Genomic DNA, 23,465 nt, shown 5'->3' on the forward strand with positions numbered 1-23,465 from the left:
CAACAGTTTCTGGATATCTGACAAATGGTGGGCTCTGACATTAGGAAATATGAAATTAAAACACATTCCACATTCCTAAAAGCAAGGGAACATGGAAGCTCCTCCATATTCACATGGTGCTAAGATAATGAAACCTCAGGGTACTCAGGCAGGGAGGAGCTTTCCACGCAAGACCTTTCTCATAAAATCCACACAACTTCAGACCAAGTCTTGAATTAATTAATAATTAGATTTAAAGCTTTCGGGGCACGACAGCAGCACAATACTGATTGATAAAGCATTTATACTCTCAAACCACTCTCCTACTCCATAAAAGATTTACAGAAAAATGCAATGTGACTGCTGTGTTTCTTCCCCAGCTCAACATTCTGACAGGCACACAGGCACATTATTAGGAGTCACTAGACTAAGTAGATAATCATTTCAAACACATGACTTTTAACCTACTTTTCAAGCAAAGTATTAACAGCATAAGTATTCTGTACCAAAAGTAATTACAGAGCACTAAAGCCACAAATGTGATTGTATTTACACTTCTGGTCACACACACACACATTTTATCTTTCTTTATCCCTTTTTCCATCTAAGAAAAAAAAATATTGTCTAATAAAAAATAACAAAATGAAAGAGTTTGTTATGTTGGGGGCTTTTTACAATAACTTTTTATTTTATATATGCAGCATTTAGTTTACAAGTTAACTAAGAATAAATGGATGGTATGGAAAACCTTGCTAAGGATACATAGATTGAAAGATTAATTTAAATTACAGAATCACAGAGCCACAGAATCATTTGGGTTGGAAAAGACCTCTGAGATCACTGAGTTCAGTCTCTGAGTGAACACCACCCTGCCAATTAGACCACAGCACTGAGTGCCATGTCCAGCTTCTTCTGGAGCACCTCCAGGGATAGGGACAGCACCACCTCCCTGGGCAGCCCATTCCAGCATCTGGTCATCCTTTCTCTGAAGAAATTCCTGCTGATGTCCAACCCGAACCTCCCCTTGAGTCCTCTCATCCTGTCACTCATTGCCTGAGAGAAGGGACTGGTCCCCACCTGGCTACAGCCCCCTGCCACGGAGTCATAGAGAGTGCTGAAGTCCCCTCTGAGCCTCCTTCTCCCCAGGCTAAACACCCCCAGCTCCCCCAGCAGCTCCTCATCACACCTGTGCTCCAGACCCTTCCCCAGCTCTGTTGCCCTTCCCTGAATTTGCCTTGGTTAATTAATACTGAAAAAGATTCCTTTTTTTTTTTTTTCCCATCCATTTTTCTCTTTTTATTTATTTGAAATAAGCAAACTTTGAGAACAGCTGAATTTAGAAAATTGTACCACTAGAGAGCAAACCAGTGTTCCAGATCCTTAACAACCCATTTAGTTTAACAGGTGATAAACATCTAAAATCTAATCCAGAAACACCTGTGCCTTGAGAAGGCAAATGAATAATTTTTCTTTTTTACCATCCAATTAATAAAGTCCTGAAAAAGACTTTTCCATAGGCTACAGAGTAGGTAACAGAGACTGATCTAACTGAATCACAGAACTGCATGAGCTGCAGTTATAGATGATTTCACCATGCTTAAAATATTCAGTCCTTTGTATTTAGACATGTCCAAAGCCCATCAGGGTCCTGTTCCCTGCCTGTCACACCCAGAATCCTCTTTTCTTCTGCACCCTGACTTGGTTTCTAAAGTTATAAGAAGAATATAATCTGTAAACTATGGCTCACTTATGTTGTTAGAGAAGTTTTCCCCAGAAATTTCCTGGGTGTTGCAAACCATCACAAAAACTTACATGCAACATGACACTATTGAATGTTAACATTTTTATCACATGAGATCAAAAAAATGTATAGGAAAAATTAAGAGAACCAATTTTAAAACCAAAAATAGTATTAAATCCTTGAAAAATTAAAATGCAATTATTTCTTGTATAGGTAGAACATGGTTGAAAATATATCATAAGTTTGAACAGAAAAATCTTACCTGGTTTTACAACAAAATGTTTGATTTATTTACTTGCTCTCTTTTTTCCGTCTCTCTTTTTCTGCATTAATAATATTTGCTAAACAAGCTTGGAAAATGGCGAAACTTCTTTTGAACGTCACAGGATGCAATTTCATTTTGCTTACCTTGGCTGCAATAGCTATAAAGTGGTCTCTTAAAAGACTGGCCAAAGTGTGTGTGTGTGTGTTCAGTACACTTAAAGCACACCAATACATATATTTAAACTCAAGTGTTTTCATCTATTCTAACAAATGTGCACGCACACATCTACACTAAAATATATGTGTGTGTGTGTGTATATATTTTTTAATATATATATATACACACACACACACAACTCCCAGAATGACACAATAATCAGTTTCACAGGATCTTACAAAAATGAGAGCACAGAACTAGAGAACGCACCTGTTGGCCTTTCTTCTTTTATAGGAAAAGCAGCCACTGAGCATTATGACCTCAAGTGATGGGGTAAATTAAAATACGCAATAACCAACCAGTTGAACTAACAGCATCACTCCATAGTTTATGAATAACAATAAAAGCAGCTGAATTAATAAATGCATCAAACCAGCTTTGAACCCTGACTGATGACCAACAGTTAGAAAAATTAACTGTAATCACCACTGTTCATCATCACTCTGCTATTTATTTGTTTCCTTGTTTTCTGAAAACAACTTGTTCCTTGGATTAGCCAAGGGATGTACATGGCATCAAGCCCAAATCAGACAAATTCAGCCTTATTATTTAAACATTTTTTAATGAGGAAGGTAACTGACAACTGCAGTGACCAGCAGATCAGGCATGATGTCCCAGATCCTAGAAAAAGGTTTAGTACCTTCTCAATCATTGTAGTTAAAATTGAACACTTGTGGGGTTTATACACATTAAGTAAGGTATTGCTTTGTTTAATCAGTGTCTTTTTGCTCTAAAAATCCCTCCACATCTATAAAAAAGTGTAAAGCTGAGCAGTGTAAAGTGAAAAAGTGTAAAGTTTGCAGCATTTTATCAAGTAATGAGATAAGAGTTTGAAAGCTTGGTATTAGGAAAAAAAGTATTAAACAAAAGGTAATTATGATAATAAAATATTGCATATTTCCCTCAAATAAATTGGAGTCAATCAAGAGCAAAATACTTGCTCTACAGTGAAATGTATATTAAATACATTAAATATAATAAATATTAAATAAATAACTCCATCATGCATGTAACAAGAAAATAGGTGCTCACAGCCATGAATTATTTTCATTTCATGTACATTTATGTCCAAGTTAGAATATTTGTGGGTTACCTGATGTCTGGTCAAGGCTGACCTTACACTCCAAGTTTTCTATCAAGTGGCAATGGACTGTGGAACATCTCTCTGCTTCCCACTCACTTCCATGAAATTCCACTTCCTGTAAGCCACATCTGGCTGACACTGGATGGGTTTCAATGTTGCATGGGGTAAATCAGGAAAAAAACAGATATTCTCATGCAAGTCTCAACTTCTGCTTAAAAAATTCTGTTAAAACTTCTAGAAGAAAAAGGAGACTGATTTTGTGCTACTTCAGTGAAAAACCGTAACTCATTTAAAGGCAACAGATGTGGCAGCCAAAAAAGAAAAAAAGCTTTAAAAAACAACTTTACTCATATTAACCTTATCTTCTTTTATTAAACAGAGATATTAACTGCCATGATCTAGCCTTCAAACTTTAAGGCTTCCTCTTGAACTTTTATAAACCTGATTTTGCCATAACAATCGCATTATTTTAAGATGTCAATTCTGCTTCTAAATATTGACATTTAACTTAAAGATAACCATCTAGCCAAAATCAACATTAGGAACCAAAGTCAATTATGAAAGATCAAAAGGACCTACCAATATGGTAAAAAAAAAATTTCCCTACTACAGAGTGCAGCATTATCATTTTCTCCATCAACATGCAACTGCATTACAGCACACATGAACCACAGTCACCCTTCTCCTATCTTTTCACCCTAGTCCCTCAGAATCTGGAATGCTGGCTCTGATTCATCTTAAGCAGAGAAAAATTAGCTTTATCCTCATGTCAGAGGGAGGAAAATCAATTTAAACAGAGGTACTAATAGAAAAGTTAGAAAACACGAGGCCTTAGATGTAGCTGTGCTGTTCTGAGGGTGGAAGCTGGCAGGCATTATTTGAAACTCAGAGGAAATCAAATGTGAGCAGAAACTGAAGTTAGAGTTGTGCTTTAACAATTTGTTCACCCTTAGAAAGAGAACGAATTTCTCTCATTCCAAAACTTGCACTCCAGTTCTTCATTATGTCAAAAACCAGTTTGCCCTATGCAAAATTTTGCATTGAAATGATGCCAAATTGACCAAGCCTGTTGTTTTTCTACTAACTGCCCAGCAAAGATTTAGAGACCGTGTTCAATTTCTTATTTTAGGAAAAAAAAATTATTTGGAGTTTACTTTAGTAATCTTATGCCAATTACTCATTTGGGACAGATCCCTTTCTCCTTATGTGACTTGGTCTCTGTTTGTCTTATTTGCAGCCAAATACACGCTTAGCTGCTTTATTAACAATCAAAGGCCAAAAAACATTCAGCATCAATTAATTTTATTTACTTGCCAGAGTATATAAATGCATGTATCCAATAAATTCTAACACATGTAGGAAAGTTAAAATAAACTAAGCTGCCTGCTGCCAGAAGTCAAATCTGCAGCCTGTCTGCAATCTGCAGTAGTGAGCTAAAACCACAGGTGAACAGATCTGCTTTGTGGCTTGCCTGTGTGCACAGAACCATACACTGCAGCTAAACCTATACTGGAAAAAATTAAACCAGCATAAAAGCCATTATCTTGATTTAATTATTTCAAAATGGGGATAATGCAATGTAGTAATGCACAGTAAGGAGCCTATCAACTAAACAAAGATAAGGATCAAAGACAGAAAATGAATGAAGATCATAAACTTATCAAATAGAGTAATCTCGAGGTTTTATGACAGGTCAGCTGGTTCCCTCCCTATGTACTACTGACACTTCAGAGTACAAATGTGATAGGAAAGAGTTTGCAATGCACCTTCCAGCATTACACACAACTGACACCACCAAAATCTGTTAGATGTTTACCATTTAATACCCTCACTTTGAAAACCTCCAGAAGGCGCTGATATGGATTGTCACATAAAAACATTGAAAGCACTTTGGAACCAAAGTAACCTCACATCCACACTTTGCACATTTCAGTGCAGCTTTCCAGCCAAAGTGTCTCTCAAATAGGATGTGCAAGCTCCAGAGGATCTGGGAAGTCCAAGATGATGCCACTGAGTTGCCCTGCTGGAATACCAGTAATCAATAGCATTAAGCAACTGCTTTTACTGTGTTAACTTTTCCCCTGAGGAATGGCAAAGAACTGCAATACCAGGTCCTTAGCAAGAACTATGCAGAAGCAAACATCATTTCAGAGCTTCAAGTTTACTAAACCTTTCTGAACTTTCCAAAAGGCAGCTAACCTGATCCATGAATTCACATAGCTCAAAACTAAGGTGAGAAAACTGCAGACACCTATGAAACACATGCAGAACAAAAGGCAAACCTCAAATCTAAGAATGCTGTCATTCATATCCTATTTTAATTCACTATAATGTTTTTGAAAAAGAATATAGAACAGCATATGTAGGCATACACCAAGGCAACATTTTACAGACACAGATTGTTTTGGTTAATTAAAACAGTTAATCCCTTTGAATTGCATATGGGGAAATGCATTGAAAAGACCTCCAGTGAATTGCTGAATTAGTATTATACTACTGTTTGAAAGTCAGCTGAATCTGATCTCTACTGACAAAGAAATGCCTCTGCTTAAAAGATAGCATCTCCTTGTCCTGTGAGCTGAACTTGGGGCCTCTGTTCAACAACACAGGAGTTAAGAGGACAAGGTGACCTTTACCCAACACAAGTTTTTGTACCCTGCAAAAGCATGAGTTCAGCTTGGGGATGTGTGTGCAAATGCACGAGGCAGGGGATGAACAGGGCAGGAGAAATTATTGCCAGAGTTATTAAGATGGAAATATGATTTCCTCTGTACAACTGTTCTCATCTTAACTTTAAATTCTGGTCTAAAGAGGACCTTAAATGTATAAAAGGACATTAAAATACAAATCTGTTTCTTATATAGACAATTATCTGCAATCTGGCCTTTACACCAGACTAGAAAGGAAATAAGGCATCACTTAAATCTCTATACAATGTCACAACAGCCATTTTTCAGTAGATTCAGAAAGATGATGATGCAACATACTAAACATTGCTTTTAAAATTGGGAGGTTTTTTTACACAAAATGTGCTTTGGGGCATTGACTATATGCAGAAACTTTCAGAATAAAATCAGCATTTGGGATACTAACAAAAAATGATTAAACTTCATTTTAGGAAGAACATGCTCATTTACTGTCCAAGGGAGGGGTCAGATTTCCCACACAAAGCAGGTACAACTGAACTGAGTGTTCTCAGCCTCTGGTAGAACCCAAACATCAGTGACTCATTGAGCAGCGTATGCCTGAGCACAGCAGGATCACCAACTCTTCAGTTGAAAAATCCTAACTTTTTGAAGCACAATCATTTTGTTGGCAGTTTTTCCCTTGACTCAGGAAATATCTGTGAATGTTGTGAATCTGCCATTTTATGGTTTGGGATTTTTACAAGTTCTTTTTCCTCCTTTTGCAGGGGAGGGCAGAGAGAGGAAGAGAATGTGAATGGCAGGAAACAGGAGAGCTGTGAATTATTACTTATGTCCATTTTCCAGAGCAATATATTTAATCCTACATTTCTGATTGCAATGTTTTAACACACACACTCTTGAGACAACACACAAGCATGAGACAATCTTGTAATAAGATTGTTATAAACAAATGTTTGGGGTGTTGTGCTGACCTCACTGAGCAGATTTTCTGTAATGCAAGAAATGCAGTTGCACAGGCTCAATTGCAGGCATAAATCATCCTCTAATTTGTTGATGGTGGGGTTGGGAAGAGAGGGCAAATTTCTTTCCAAGTGCAAAGCAATGTACAAATTGACCATTATGTTCCTAAATTATCTGAGTCAACATTTTTTAAGAAAGATTCTATCAGTGGTGCTCTTCCAAACATTGTTAATATAAATTCTAACTGTGTAACTGGTAAGAAGCACAACTGAGGTCACTAGAAGTATCTGCTGAGTCAAAAGTATTAAATCAAGTCCTTGTCTGCTAAGTGGTAACATGCAGAAATTGCTGTTAGAAATAAGAACCTCATTTTAGCAAACTGTGTACACCACACAGAACTAAACATGTTAATGCATGCATGTATATGTATACAAATATACATTTTTTTAATGATCAATAAAGTTACAAACATAGAGACATCGAGTTTTATGGGTGAATGTTAGTTATGATCCTTCTGAACACCCTTTGGCTGCTCAACAGCTTCTGGCTTCAGCTGCCAGAAAAATAAATTAAGTAGACTTTTTTTTTTTGGTTGATAGAACAAGGTTTTTCCAAATCATTGACATTTCAAATTTCAAACCTATGAGGTTTCAAGTCCACAGAAGCAATCAAAATACAGCAATGGGACATCACACACCTCCACATCCTCCCAGTCCCCCTAAAAAAACCAACCAACTTGGAAGGCACTTCGAGAGGAAGGGAAATAGGGATGTTTTGACTCATTCTCCTCCTCCTAATTGCTGCAGGCACATGGAAGTGAATGAGGCACCCAGCTCTGTTTGCTAGAGTATCTAAATAGCACCTTAAGCCAGACAGAAATGTGGATACAGCCAAGCACGTGCTGGAAACACAAGAAGCTGGAAGAACCAAGGACCAGAGCACTATCCCAGATTTGTTTACACTCATGTAGGAACTTGAGGTGGGAGAGAAACCTTGCACATAGATCTGCTCTGCAACATGTTCAGGATGCCTCTAAATGACAGCAGCTTTATCACTGTTAATTGAACTGCCTCTAGAAGTGTCTACCCACAATCCAATTTATTTTGCTCTTAAGGTCAAACTTTCTAATGCGTCATTTTAAACCCAGATGAAGAACATATCCTTATTTAGCTTTAGCAAATGTTACTGGCACAAATAAGTGAGACTAGCATCCTAAACCAGAACAACTCATGAAGGACTCCATGGCAAAGCTGTGTCACCGAAAATCACACAGCACCAAGCGAGTTCCATTCCCCTGTTTAATGGAGTGTGTTCTCTCACTTGTGCCTACAGATATGGAGTATTAATCGGCTAAAGTTAACAACAATCTTTTTTTATATTATCACCTTTTTCAGAGCTGATTGCTAATCAAATTGACCAGCACCCATGCAGGTAATGAATTCTGGGTCAGTCAGAACTGCAACAATGCAAAGGAAGATTCATAGATGCCACCAAAGAAAACAGCATTCTATTTTCTGTCCAGGAGTAAGAAGTTGAAAATAGGCCATCAGCTGATTGATTACTACAGCCTGCGCTTTCCTCTGGAAAACTTGTTATGGCATGCAACTGCCAAGAGACTACACTGAATCCAGGACTCTCAGGGATAGCAGGGAGGATACTTTTTTCCTGCAGACTGTGTAGTTTGCACAGCTGCTATATGAATCTTGCACCCTGGGTTATCGTGGTATCACTTATGTATTCCATGTGAGTACAAACTCCTTACACTTCTGGTAGCATTTATTTGCAAATTATCCTGTAACAAACAACTGAAGCAGGGATGGAGGGAAACAAAACAACAGAAGTCTTCTTGACTGGAGTCTGCCCTTGAGTCTTCTCAGACTCAACTGTGTCTAAAGGGTTTGCATTATTATGCAGAAGGTTCCAAAAAGGTTTGATGGTTCTCTTGGAGCATTCACAGGCTGAGAAATGAGTTTGTTTTCAATTCCCAGTTTAATTAACCACAGAAACTTCCAAGTGGTTGATTCCATTTTCTTTTTCTTTTTTGCGATGATTCTGCCAAGCCAAACATCTCATCTGCTGCTCTGGCTGAATTCTGACCAGCCTCATGTATCACCAAGGCTTACCTGGAGAAGGCTACTGGGAAAGAAGCGGTTTTGTGGGTTTTTTTGAAATTTAATCTTCCTTTTGCCTCAGTAAGTTATATCAGTCAGTTAAGGAAAAACTGAACTGTATTTATCTGTGCAAAGTACCGTCTAGATTTCATTTCAAGTCCTGGGCACAATGTTTCATAGATTATTTCATTAAGCATGCATCTGAATGGTTAAATCAATATTACTGTCATAGCCCAATGCTCTGAGCTTAGGTTTCATTACAGATTGTACACGTGCTGGATTCTTGTCTAATGACCATGAAACAGGGCACGTTCAATTATTCTCTTTGGGTTTCAGAAAGAAACAGGAAGTTTTGCTATAAACAATGCAGTCATAGAATAAATTTCACCACAGCAAGTTCATCTGAAAAATATGCATTCTTTACAACACAGCCAGGAATGGCATTATGAGAACCAACATCCTGCTGCACTCAGTTTTTTATTGTTTTTTACTTTGGGTTAATTTGTATTAATACTTAGGCAATATAAGAAAAAAAAAGTTTTAGTTAATACTGGATGTTTGGTGATGAGCATTACTTCAGAGATGTGGATAGGGAATCAAAAGCAGCTGCTAGAAACCACAGGATAAATAATAAGTTTGCTACATTTAGTTTATGTTATGAAATACATAGAGTGGAGGAAGAGTCAGCCATTGTAAATTTTTATCAGCTGGGAAAGAATTACTATAGAATATTTCACTCTCTACTTATAAAATAAGGGAAATATGACAGACATTACATTTTTAAGAGGAATGTGTCAGCTGATCTACACTAAAGCTTAAGCCTAAAACACATCTAATATTGGGGTACATTTCTGTTTTCAAATCCTTGTAGAAGTCCACAAAAACATTCAACTAAACTGTAGCACTAATGAGAATAATTATTATTCTCTGGCTTCCAACTGTGCCCAGAAAAAACACACCATTATTATTATTACTACAACACGTCTTTCAATTATTCTACAAACAGGGTAATCTTTCAACTCTGGTATTAAATGAACATAGTGCTCTAGGATTATTAAAAACATTTTCTTAAAATAATCAATAATGATACAGTCCTTCACTAAAAGAACAAGAAATTACTTTACTCAGCTATTTATTTAATCTTAGCTAATTCCATTATACCTAGTGCCAAGATTTCACTTATTTCTTTAATTTTCATGTAGGAAAGAAGATATTTCAAAACATAACAAAGGCAGTCTGCAATTACATATTGGATTAGATTTTCCCTAGGTTCTAGACTCCAAAGATTTCAAGTAATAAGTCACAGCAGATATTCTGTGAAGTACTTTACATCAAATGGGAAACAAAATGTCTATTTTTGAAAGATAGAGGTTGCCAAAAAATAATTAATTACATGTTTAAAAATAAACAGTGCCAAGTAGCTGACACCTCAAATCTGACCAAACTAAAAACTGAATAATTATTCCATCAGATTTTAAAATCTTGCCAATAAATGCCCTTACAGAAATATGGATGCACAGTCCAGCATCCTTGTGCACATCTGTTCTGATGGAGCAGGCCAGCAGAGGGAGCAGAAGTTAACAAACCTTTTCCTAGAACAAGGCTGAGACTCATCCATGCTATGTCAAACATGAAAGGAAATGAAAGGAACACGATACTGCTTATCCCATTTGAAAAGGAAAATGTGGGGGGGGGGGGGGGGGGAAATTCTGGCATGGTTTTGGCTGGGTTTTTTTCGTTTCAAAGCAGATGAAAACTCCAAACACACAAAAAAAGTGCCTCAAGCTCACCTTTCTCAAAAATACAAGGATTTCTGTAGGAAAGAAAAATGCACCCTTAGCAGGAACAGCAAAATATTTTCTCAAGTTGCTCTCGGTGACACTGATCCATTGTTCGTAGGCACTTCTTCCTGCATTTCTGTTTGCTGCTGTAAATCTCTTACCTGCAGGTTGATCTCTGCTTCATAGAAAGTCAGGCAGGAGCAGTAGTGCCTCTCTGAGTCGATGTCAGTCAAAACCACCACGAAGAACGTTGGCTGTTTCCTCTCCTTGGAGAGCTGCCATCCTCCAGGCTGGCAAAACTGAGGGAGCAAAGGAACAGACACAGGTAAGCAGTGACACCAGTTGTTTTCAGAAATATGAAAATATTTCAGCCTTATCAAGGATGGTTTTGTTTAAAGTGAACATATGCAGGGCTGCAAATTTTGAAGAAAATGGGGAAAACCCAATATGTCTTGGACTTGGTAAGACTGAGATAAATTTAGCTCTATAAACATCAAGGGAGAGAATAAACACTATAAAAAGAAAATGTATTCCTTTAAGTACAGTCAGCATTCAAGAGCATCTTTGCGGTGTTGAACAGGAAATAACGAGAATAAATTGACACATGAAGCAGATTTCATTTGGATTAAAGGTTAGAATCTGAAGTTAAAATTCTTGTGTCTTAAAACATCTCTACATTTTTAATTTCTTCACTTATTTCACCAATAATTTATCTAATCAAGCACAGATATATATTACTTGCATCAACTTGCAAAATTTTTCAATACTCACTCCTAAAAAGAATATTACAGAACAATATTTTTCACCTATTTATTGATTACTTCTGTATACTTCATTGTAGACATTTGAAATTTTACACGCGCAAGCAGTACAAACAGAGAACTGCAGCTCAACAGCAAAGTGGAAACTGTTAGGTTTTTTTCCCTTTTTAAATGAATACTCTCTAATGCAAGAGTGTGGTGAAATTCAGGGATCAGTTTGCTGAAGATACCTGAGATGGCCTTTATGGAATACTGTACCCCTCCTTTCTTTTACTGAAGGCTAAAGTCACATCCACTAAAAAATCACAAGTACGTTTCTAATAGCAAAATTATAAACCTAGAATCTAGACAAAAAAGCAATAACCCCTTATGTATTAGAGTAATAACAATAATAAAAACCCACAATAAATTCCTAGAATTGTTAAACAATGCAGATACCAAAGGAACCAAACAGATAGGTCAAAACCTCAAGTTTCCAGAATTGCTTCATTCCTCTAGACAGATGTTAAAGACTGAAAGAGCATGAAGAATAAGTTGTAAACAAACATTTTCTACAGATTCATCTTTAGAACCTCTACCATAAAACCTGGGTAGTCTTAGGTGAACCCCAGTTAAAACTCTGCCTCTGATATACAGTTTCTTTTATGATCCTGGGAAAATCTTCAAAACCAAAGTTTTCTCATGTTACATTCTTCAAATTCTAGATAGTCAGCTTAACACTTGTGAGTCTGTATCCTTAGAAGTGCTAAGCGCTCCCTTCTACATCTGAGAATAACTGCTCTGAACATCAAAAAGTACTCTGTGAAAAGACATCCTAGTCATTCCAAGTTAAGCATCTAGTATTAGTCCATGATTTTGATAACACTGGCCTAATCTCCTTTTGTTTTTCATCCCATGTCAGTTAAAAATAAGAAGATACTGCTATTAATCTTGCAGGACTGCTATAAAGATAACGTAATATGGCAAATATATACAGACATTATAACAAAAACACCATTAAAAAGTTTGACAATAAAAATCATTAAGAGTTCTCCATGAATTGCAGAGTTTGATGGGTGTCTGTGTAACACATGAAGGCTGGAATCCAAAGTTCAACAAGATAATGCCCAAAACTGTGAATTACTCTCTGCTCAACAAATATGAGCCAAAATGCAAAGAATGCAGCAAGAGCCTAATAATAAATTAAACCTTTCCATGATATGCCATTAAAACCAAATTATTCTTACAGGGTAGGTCAAATTAAGGCTGTTCATGCAGCTCAGGCTTCTTAAGGTCCAAAACACTCAAATTTACAACCTCAACACTCCTTCAGATCTGCCAAGTCTCCCAGTTATCACAGGAGCTCCTTGCTGGTGCCACTGCCTTTCAGCTTTACAGGTGATGCCCCACCTCACACCTGGAAACAACAATCTCAGATTTTTGAGAGTCTGGAATTCCTGGACAAAGCCCTACTCTGCGCATTCCAAACCCTACCTTACTAAAGGCACAGAAGTGCTTTGGTATTGTTTGAAAACAATTCTTTTTATTGGGAAAATGCATTATTAGCAGATCTGCTGCATAAAACCTATTCCAACATCTGCCCTGTAAACTGGTAAATGCAAAGGGAAACCCTACAGCTAAACTTTGAACTACCAGAGGAGACTTTGGATCTGGGCATGCTGCTGTCAATAGCAACCTCTCAATCTATTAATGTCTAAAACCTACTCATGTCACAGGTAAGAATTCTCCTCAATTTCCAAGTGATCTTGTGCACAAAATGATGCCTCAGGCTTTAGCTTTTATGTTTTTCAGGTTCTGTATACTTTGGTGTGTAGTTCCTATTAGGGGATGGTAATCTCTCTTCACAGAGCAGGGAGACGAAACAATTCCTTCTCTAGCTGGGGACCAAGGACAAATGATTCAAATTTCAGACCCAAGAGCATAAACAACAGTGGACTGAAGAGAGAAAAACAAGAAGGATGAGACTTCATGAGCAGAAGCTATAATTGGACAACTAACTCCAATATACAAATGGAGCAGAACTTACAAAAGTGACAGACCCCATGACAGTTTGTCCTTTTTCTGACTATTTTGGGTTTATCTTAGATGTAGCCCTGGCTGGGCTCTTGTGCTGCCCAAGGTGTGTCCATTGAGGCCTTCTAATAAATACCTACTTTATTCTTTAACTCCATCTAGCCTCTGTCCTAGGTCAGCCTTCGTCAGGCATCAAAACATGTTTTCTAGATTTAACTATTTCACTAGAAAACAACAATTAGTGATTGCTGAGGAAAACAGCTGAAGTAGAGTACATCCACTGGCTACACAGAGAGTCCGTGTTTTCGAATAAACTAGAAGGAATTTATAAATAAAGAGATTGAGGATAAAGACAACAGGCTCCCCCAAGAGATTAAACAATGACTGTTTCTCAGTTTCCTTAAAAGAAGGTAATAAATATTAGCGCAATATTTGAAATGCAAGCAACATTGAGAAGAACTTTCCAAACCAGTATAAATACAAGTTACCCTCCAGGATGATTACCAGCACTCTCTGGCTACTAAGAATAGGAAAATATTTCCTTACCAAACCAGATGCTTTACCAAAACAGACAAAAGCATCACTGTGAATATAAGTCAAAGGTCATGTGGCTCCTCCAGTAAACAAGAAAAACCCCAACAGTTTAAGAACCAACACGCTCCCATATTGTTTCACTTATTTGCCAGAATTCTTGGAAGCAGACTACAACTTCTATCAAAGGCAGTGAAAATAAGAATGAAGCAGAATGTCCACCTTACAATTTATACGAATGAGCCCCTAATGCTGGGTGAGTGCTTCCAACACACTCCATGTTAGAACTGATTGCCTTCTAAAATTTGCTGCAGATATGCAGAAATTGCACTGAAGAATATGCAACACATCTTATACTGCAGGTGCTGAAATTACACTTTAGGCATTGTCTAAAACTGCAGGTGCCCACTGAAGCAAAGAACTTTCTCTTAATAATTCCCACAAATGTTTTCAGACTAAACAAGAAACCAGACAGATTTAAAAATGACGCATGGTGTTTCAAACCAGTGTAACTGGGTTTGTTACCTTCAAAAAATTTTTATGTCATCACCACAAGCCTTCTTGCTGAAGTCTAGACATGATTAATCAGTTTAAAAGTGACATCTCTTTATTCTGATTTTTATAAGCTAAACATATCATCCTTGCTTGATTCATAGATTTGTTCCCTCGCTCTAACCTAGAGCCACAGCTGTACTGCTACTGCCTGCCTTGTCCCTCTCTATTAATATAAATAATTTGCATAAATCAGCATATCCCCTACAGCTTTGGTGTCCAGAATCCTAGGACATCCTGAATGGAAAGGGACAGGTCATGGAGCAGATCCTCCTGAGTGCCCTAACTTGAAAAAGGACATTGAGATGCTGGACTTTATCCAAAGATGGGCTTGAACACCCAGTGGTTCGAGGTCATGACAACTTCCCCAAGGAGCACTTAAAAGTCTGTTGAAAAATTGAAGAAAAAAATGTTGAAATTGTCACAATTTCTATTAAAGCACTGGAGGAATTAGAATTCCTAGGAAGAAGACTTGTTGGTTACTGTGAATATGAAGATTAAATATCATGATAATGAACAGTAATGATAAAGTGCTCAAGTTTCACTGAAGAAAAATTTCAGTCCTTGGAATCCTTACCATGGCAAAACTATAATATCCATATCTCAGAAATCAGATCAGAAATGACCCAGCTGCTGAACTGCACATTAGAAATTCATCATTTTCTTCTGGCCTTGCAGCCCGAGCACAACCAAGTCCACAACAAAAACTCAAACCAATATTCTAGCTGGGTCTGTGCAGCCACAGACTGCTCCCTCTGCACTTTACATTGTTTGCTGTATCAGTGAGCTGGTCAGCTTTCCATCAGAAATCCACCACCTCCGATAGCATGATTGAGGGAGAAAGGGAAAAAAGCTTGCTCAGAAAGTTTTACAACATGAAACATCCTTTGCAAGTCATCCTTTGAAAGCACTTTGTGAATGGTTTACACAGAACAGTAGACAAGCTCTGTGACAGAATCCTGCACTTGAATAATTATATTTAAGATATTTTCTCTGCTCTATTTTTTTCTTCAAAATATCTTTGTGCACTTTTTCCTCATCAAATAAAATCCAAAGCTATCTAGGATGCATATAAAATGGAAAACACTTGAACTCCATTGACAAAACTTGAATTAAAAGATCCCAAAATGATTTTAAAATTTAAAACATCTGACAGCGATATCCACTCTCCTTTCTAATTCAACTCTTTCACCAAACATTGAATTCTCCCTTGAATCACTCTGGGCACAAAGATTAATTTTATTAAGCCTGCTTCTGTAGGCTCTTACTATTCAAGTAACTGTGCTTTGTTTTTAACATGTATCATCATCATCTTTCCTGCAAACCTCCCTAAAAATAAAGAACCATGTTCTGGACATTATGTGAAGGAAGTTTGTTCCATCTGGACTTGCATGACCTAGCACCAGCTGCTGAGTATTTCACCATTTCTTCGTTCACTTATGTACGGAATTTTGGCAAAGGGAATTTTCTCTCTCAGATGCATACCTCTACTTAAAACAAAACAATTACAATGCTCACTGGCATGATAAAAAAAGCAATGTTATGAAGCTGTAAATATGAAGAAACGCCTGGAGCTTTTGGATAACTCTGGATGTAAACAGAACACAAAATATAGACTGAATTTTGTAACAGCTTCCTGCCTTTCAATATCTTGTATCCAAGAAACCATGTATTTATCCTTATCCTGGTCTAAAATAAAACCAGGGCACTTAAAACACAGTCCAAATTATTTCCAGGTAAAAGCCCATTTGCAGTGTTGCAGAATATTCTGGTGATCAACCGTAAACAATTAAACTCACTCACAAACAAAACAATAGTTTTTAATCCTAAAGCTCTAAAGGAATAGAAAATAAAGGCCTTTTTAAAATTTCTACCTTGGAATGAACTGAAATGCAGCATTCTGCAAGAGGAACCTTTACATAACCACCTTGAGGCACCTGTGACCTGTGCTGCCTGTGAATTATATATATTACAGGTGAGTAATCCTTCCCCCTCTGCCCAGGTGCTGGGGACATTTCCACCTCAGCTCCTCACTCAAACCCTTAAAGCCACGTAAAAACAGACACTAAGAAACATTTCCCTTCAGAGGGAAGATCCACAACCACATTATTGAGCTTCCCAAGGCTGAAAGATCTCTCAGTGGCACTAATCCTAGACAAGGGACAGACCAGGAATTCTCCCATTGGAGCTGCACATTAAAGCGATCCTCAATAAGCAGCTGCTCAAGCTTGTCACTTGCAGCAAAGTTCCACAAGGCCAGAAAACTTAAAATATGCAGGAACATCTCAATTAGAACCAATCAATTCATCCTCCTAAGTCAAAGACAGAGCAGTCTTTTTCTGAAATTCATCAAGGTTAACCTCCCCCATACACCAGCAAATAAATAATTCTGGGTGCACATCTACACATGCACTTGGGAAAAAACATCAGTTTCAAGTTCATTGCTTTGCCTTTTTAAAACCTTGTAACATTGTGTAATTTTAAACACCTTTCCTGAATGAGCTGCTATAATGAAAACTCAAATGTGTAAAAATCATTTGTGCAGCAACTGTACTCCTGTTTTATCTTCTGAAAAAATAAAACAAACTGAACTGGCTTTTAGAAAGAAAACTACACCCACTGGGAAAACAGTTCCTTCTTGTGTTTTCAGAACACTTAGTATTGCCATGCCAGTGGCTTATTTAAAACAACAACAACAAAAAGCTGTCAAATACTCTTCTGACCATTTCTGAACAAAACCAGGCTAGTCTACAGAAATGGTGATTTGTGAGTAAGTACTGCAAGCTAAAGCCTTTATTTCAGAAATAGTACAGGACTAATAATGGCATTGAATGGGTTTTCTTCACAAAACAAACTTCCAACATCTCCATTCTATTGACGTTTAGTAAGAATGTGGAATTGGCAGGCTTGTGCAAATATTTTTTTATTTTTTTAACCTATTTAAACAGTGGTCCATCCTGTTGTTTTCAGCCAAGTGTTATCACAATAATCTTATGGAAATTAAAAAATTCTGAGAACCTTGGACCCAGAATCTTTTCTTACCACACCCACCCAGAGTAAAACCCAACACTGCTTTGAGCTATCTCAGGTGAAGTGAGCAAGACAGCTGTGGACAACAACCAGGAATTCTCAGACGCACATCAGCATGGCAACCCAAATATCCATACATTTGGTGTTTAAAGCACATACTTTACACCAGAGAATTTCAGGTACTTTTTTTTTTTAGAAAAACCATACATTTTAAACTTCATCAAACAGTTAAGAAGTCATAAATTTAAACTTGGGTCTTGCACCTGAAATTCAGGAACACAGGGTCTGCTTTCAGAATTCTTTTTACAAAGCTATCCTGGCTGGTCAGCAGTAACTGCTGCCCATGGTACCACAGGTCAAAGGAATAAGAGAAGTATGGAAATTAATTGTTCAACATGAAAGCAGAAAAGACAATTACAACACAAAAATAAATCTGAGTAAGACATGACTTTAGCAATTGATACTTCAGTCACAGGTTAGTGAATACAGAACAATACAGTTCTAGTGTGCAATGTGTTTGTCATAGACAAAAAGACAGTGTGGAAGGAGGATTTCTGATATTTAGAATACTTAAAGGACGACTATAAAAGGATAACACTATCAAAGAAACTGATTCCTTGTATTCAATGCTTGTGTTTTAATTTTCATCACAAAGTAGATAAAGAAGCATCTGTGTCCCTCTTAACCTTTTCAACAACTGTTTCTCAGAAGTGGTTTTGAAAATGCATTGTGACATTATACTAATAGTTAATTCATTCGGGAAGGGTTTTTTGCTTGCTTTTTTGTTTTGGGGCTTGGTTTTATTCCTATTTTTAATGACCCCTGACATTTTATAAGATCAGTAGTCATCTGAGATAGACAAGCCTAGAAATACAGTTTTTATTTACAAACATAATTGAGCATTTTATGCACAATTATCAGTGAAGCACGAAATATTAACCTTGCCTACTGCACTCTTTTTGCTCCTTTCTCTCTCTCCTTCCTTCTTTCTTGTTCTCTTTTGGCAGTAGTAGCACAGTGTTACAACAGCAGCCATAAACATTCCCCAGTCTTCAGTGATTCCCAACTCATTTACTAGATAAAGAGTAACCTAGCTTTAAAATACATACAGCATGTGCAATTATTGCATTGGTTGAATGTCCAAAAAATAAATATATAGCAAGGTAATGAACATATATCACTCAACAATTACAACTGGCACCCAGTAAGCAATTTACACGGACATAAATTTTGCTTTATGTTAATGATTAATACTACTCCAGGTCAATGTTCTATAAAATACTACCATAATACACAAAGTCCTCATTATCTCATTTTTATCACTCACACCTGCACAATCAGACATTAAACCACCCTGATAATACCATGCTACAGTCTGGAGATAGTCTGTTGCTCTCTAGCAATCATAAAAAAGCACAAGCAGCTTTGTGCTAATATATGATAAGATTTTTGTATCCATCATCTTAAAACTCCTTAGAACAATATGCCAGAGATGGATTCAAGTTTCAACACTCAGAAAAAGCACGTGGGAGTTGGGGGCAGTGTGTGTAAGCACACGGCGCTGCTGTGTACACTGGAAAGAACACGGATGCGACCTGAGAGAGACCCAACCACCGAAAGGCGTGGGACTGCTGCAGCAAAATGGACTTAGGAGATTTAAAAGAGAGGCCAACAGCCTCAAGATGACAGAATACAGAACAGGAAGTCTTGAAACAGGCAAATTAATTCAATGTCAGAATTTGCTCTGAAAACAGCAGAAATTCAACTGGAACAAATACTTGTGGAGGAAACCACAAAAAGGGTAATACATACCTAAAACTCCCTAAAAAAAAGTGCTCAGCACAAAGTGATAACCAATTTCTTTTTGAAATATATCCCTTCATGACACAACTGGGGAAGTTTAAAAGGTTTGGCACTGGCCTAGGCCAGCAGGAGCCCTGTAGCCATGTCAGGGGTGGAAGGTCTGAAGGGAGGACACTCCTAAAACCTCCACCTTGTCACATGCAGCCATTCCCAGCAGCACCACACCTGACACTGTTCCATCAACCTCAGATCCACAGAGATGCAAAGGACACACAGAACTACAGCAGCTCCCTGCACCAAAAGCTTGACTCAGCCAGGAGAAGTTAAATTAAAAATAAACAAAGGAAACTATAGAAAGGGCAGTACATTGCTGGTCTGTTAATTTTGGGAATTTAACAATACTTCTTACATGAGTCATATTATTGTTTCCCACTTAAGGTCACAATTGATTTCCCCTTTTGCAGGTGTGAGATTCTACAAGGAAACAGAAGAGTACATACATAAACACAGAAAAATTAAATGTGACTCAAAATCTCACAAAGAAACATCTTATATAAGTGAAAGACCAGGCTGGGAGCTAAAATTAAAAAATACCAAACAACTGGATTGCAATATGAACATATTCCACCAATGCAGTTCTGTACACTGGTTGCTACTACTGAATTCTGCATTTCCACAGTGCTAATGAAGAAGAATATGGAATGTATTTCCTGTCAGCATTCTCACCAGGAACACAGTAAAATATGTAGCATGAAAAGACCGCTGAAAAGTTTGGTGCTTTCCACTGAGTTTCAGTTTCCTGTGCAGAGAACTGGGATCAACAACATGAGACATACTCATCCTCTCTTCCCACAACACTGGGGTCTCTATTATTATTGTCCCATAAGCAGTGGGCATTAGTGCTGGCCTGCACTACAGGATATCTCTCAGGGCTGTGGTAGGAGAGCGTGCCTGCCAAAAACCCCAGTGTAAACAAAAAGCCTTTGTGCCACTGCAGATGCTTCCATGTGCACAGCTGGCATGCCAGGAAACAGCTACTTGGAGCAAGAGACTATTTCCTCCAGGTAGGCTTGCTGAATTTAGCAGTTTCTGCACTCTGAGATTCCAAAACTCATCAGAATGAAGCTTGAGAGAGGTTTGGCACTGAGGAAGTTTGTGCTTCTAAGTCCCTATCTATTCATGGCAGCCACTTTTCCTCCCTTCTGGCAGCTCTCCAGAGCACTCCACGTTTGGACAACATGCTAAACTGGAGCTTTGCACAATCACCACAAAACTGCAGCTTGCATGTGCTCTGATCTCCACTATATGGCAATTAAAACTGAGCATCACAAGTTTTTATGGGGGAACAGATTTCTGTCGCAAGAAGTTACTGGAACAGCAACAACAAAAAATTAGTAGAGAGAATGTGAGCACCTCTGATAAAAGCCAGTATTTTCAAGCAAGGCTCAAGCAACTTGCATGCAGCAGAAAAGGACTGAGGAGTTCTTCACCACTAAACTCAGTATTCCAAAAGGAGGAATTTCCAGAGGCCCAGACACCAAAGGCATAATTTTTACGCTTTAAGAGGGTAAAAAGGAATGTCCATAGGAAATTACTGACTAGTACAGCACAACAGTCAATTCACGCAAATTAGCAGAAGTAATTTAAAGCTGCATCAGAGCCAAAATCAAGACACAAACAGAATGATGACTGATATGTTTCTGTAAAAAACAAGGCATTAAAATGGTTTTTCAGGGTAGGGTAATAGCAATACAATACAGCTACTAAATACAATCATAATCACATAAGTATACCTGGATTTCTTTCTTTCTTAAAAATTATTTGATGCTTTGTAGCAATTATGTTTTAAAAATACATTCCATAGATTAAAGACAAGCCTGCTGAGGGACTGGAAAAGATAACCCATCTTTGTTACCAGAGACACACATCAGTGAAGACACCTCTACTGAAGAGGCATTATCTAATACCCAGCCCTGCTCCCAGCTAAAAAGCCTCATCCTGTCCCATGTGTCCTAACTGGGCAGGCACAGACCTGCCAAAAAAATCACTTTGGAACATGGTGTAGAGAATACAAAGAAAGTTTTCCAAGTAAGACAAAAAAAAAAGCCCCAACACTTGTGCTGGAAAACAAGTGTCATACCATGAGTTTAAAAGAGCCCAGCTTTTGGAGTTCACTGCAGAGAGTTGAGAAACACATTCTGCAGTGGTTATTTGTAGATAAGGTGTTTGCTAGTAAGAGGATTTCAGATAAGGGTTCAGAATTCATTATCATAAAAATTCAAATCTCAAAATAAGATCTCATACTCTAGTCAGTGAAGGGTATGGAAAATAGAGTCAGGTTATCAGGGTAATCATTATGCTCTCCTCAGCTGGAGTTGGAGTCCTTCAAGTAAAATTGAACAGCTTTTGGAAGAAAATATTTTGTCCATGTGTGTCAGCACAAGTCAGTTCAGACCCGTGAGGGACTTGGGAATCTGTACATGAAACCTCTTGTTCTGAAACCTTCAGGGGCTGAACGTGCTCGTAACACTTGAAGCTTTCCATCATTATACAGCTATAATCAGATCTCATACTTCAGAGCTTCAACCACTCAAGCATGGAGATTTAGACAGCATTTCCACCTGGATACCTAATTGGACATCCGAGTTTTTGCAAGAGAGCCAGTGGCAGCCATCCAGCACTTCATGGGGCTGGCAGGTACTTGCAGAGAAGTCTGGCTGGCCTGTCTTGCTTATGTGACTATAAACTGCATGCCAAATCAAGGGCTGAGATGGAATTTTCTACCAAATCAAGCTGAGAGGGATTCAGGGATTTATTTTACTTGTTTGTTTTCCTTTGCAGCATATGGCACGTTAGCATCATCAGTGTAATCAATTCCCTTAAGCTCAGGAGATGCTCTGGTTTCATCCTAATCTCAAGAACACTATCAAATTGGACAGGACTGAAACTAGCTGGAATAACTAGAATTCCTGGACATTGTATCACAAATCAGTGGTGCTAATTAATAGACTCTGGTCAGACTAAATAAGCTGATGTATCACATATGGTCTTCTCCATGAAGCCAAAAAAAGGGGAGGGGGGGGGGGGGGGGAAGTTTTTAAAAATAAACTGAAATGTTTTAAAAAGAAAGCAAACTTCACTGCTTGTGTGCAACATATCCAAAACATTATATCATTTCGTATCATACAATTTAGTTCTTGGAAAGATTCGAGTAGGATTGTATATGAAGGAATAAATATTTTTCAAATGAATTGGTAGGGATTAGATAATTCTATCTTGTCCTCATAATTTAATGCAAAATAATTGGTCAAATTATACTTGCAAATTATACTTGCAAAAGGGTTTACTGCTTATAAACACCACTTATTGGTAATTAATTAAAACAATGCCATGTTAAGAGAATTGAAAAATATAAGCAGGTAACTTCGCTGTTTAGAAAAACCATGCATTTCCCCCTTTGTCCCAAGTGGGTCAACAAGTGCAGACAAAATATAAGAACTGCACTTCAGCTGCATCAAAGTGCCCTCTGCAGGAACAAGATGCCCAAAAAGGGCCTTCTCTTTACTTCTTTACTGGTGGGAGAATTCCAGTCCCTTATATCCAAAGGAACCTGGGCTGCCCTTACTGTTCTTTGAAACTAAACATTACTGAACATCAACAATTACAGATCCTCTCATAAAATACAGGGAGCAGAAATAGAAACCACATCTTTATCATCTAAATTGCACAAGAGGTGGGGAAAATACATTATTGTTGTTATTATTATGCATGTCAAATTATTACCAAATAATTACTACACAATAGAAGACGCTATTGAATAGTAGGAATTAATACATGGAAAATTACATTGTAAATATCACAATCTCATTGAAAAAAATTAAATAACTAACATGTTTCCTTCCCCAAATTAATCAAATGTTAGTGGTACTCTTATATATAAAAATAGAAACACCAGTCAACCATGGGGGGTTCCCTTCTATTGTCCCACAA

At 37.6% G+C, this 23,465-nt stretch overlaps 1 protein-coding gene across 4 annotated transcripts in view; it reads right to left on the reverse strand.

The window, feature by feature from the left end:
• Positions 1-23,465, reverse strand: part of SBF2 (SET binding factor 2) — a 234,227-nt gene that overhangs the window by 122,322 nt on the left and 88,440 nt on the right. For all 4 annotated transcript variants that reach the window (XM_041464626.1, XM_041464628.1, XM_041464627.1 and 1 more), the window contains exon 3: positions 10,947-11,084. In XM_041464626.1, the coding sequence (XP_041320560.1) occupies positions 10,947-11,084 (138 nt within the window). The remainder of the gene's footprint in view (positions 1-10,946; positions 11,085-23,465) is intronic.

Source organism: Pyrgilauda ruficollis, unplaced genomic scaffold, assembly GCF_017590135.1.
Source record: "Pyrgilauda ruficollis isolate IOZ18807 unplaced genomic scaffold, ASM1759013v1 scaffold182, whole genome shotgun sequence".
Lineage (NCBI taxonomy): Eukaryota > Metazoa > Chordata > Aves > Passeriformes > Passeridae > Pyrgilauda > Pyrgilauda ruficollis.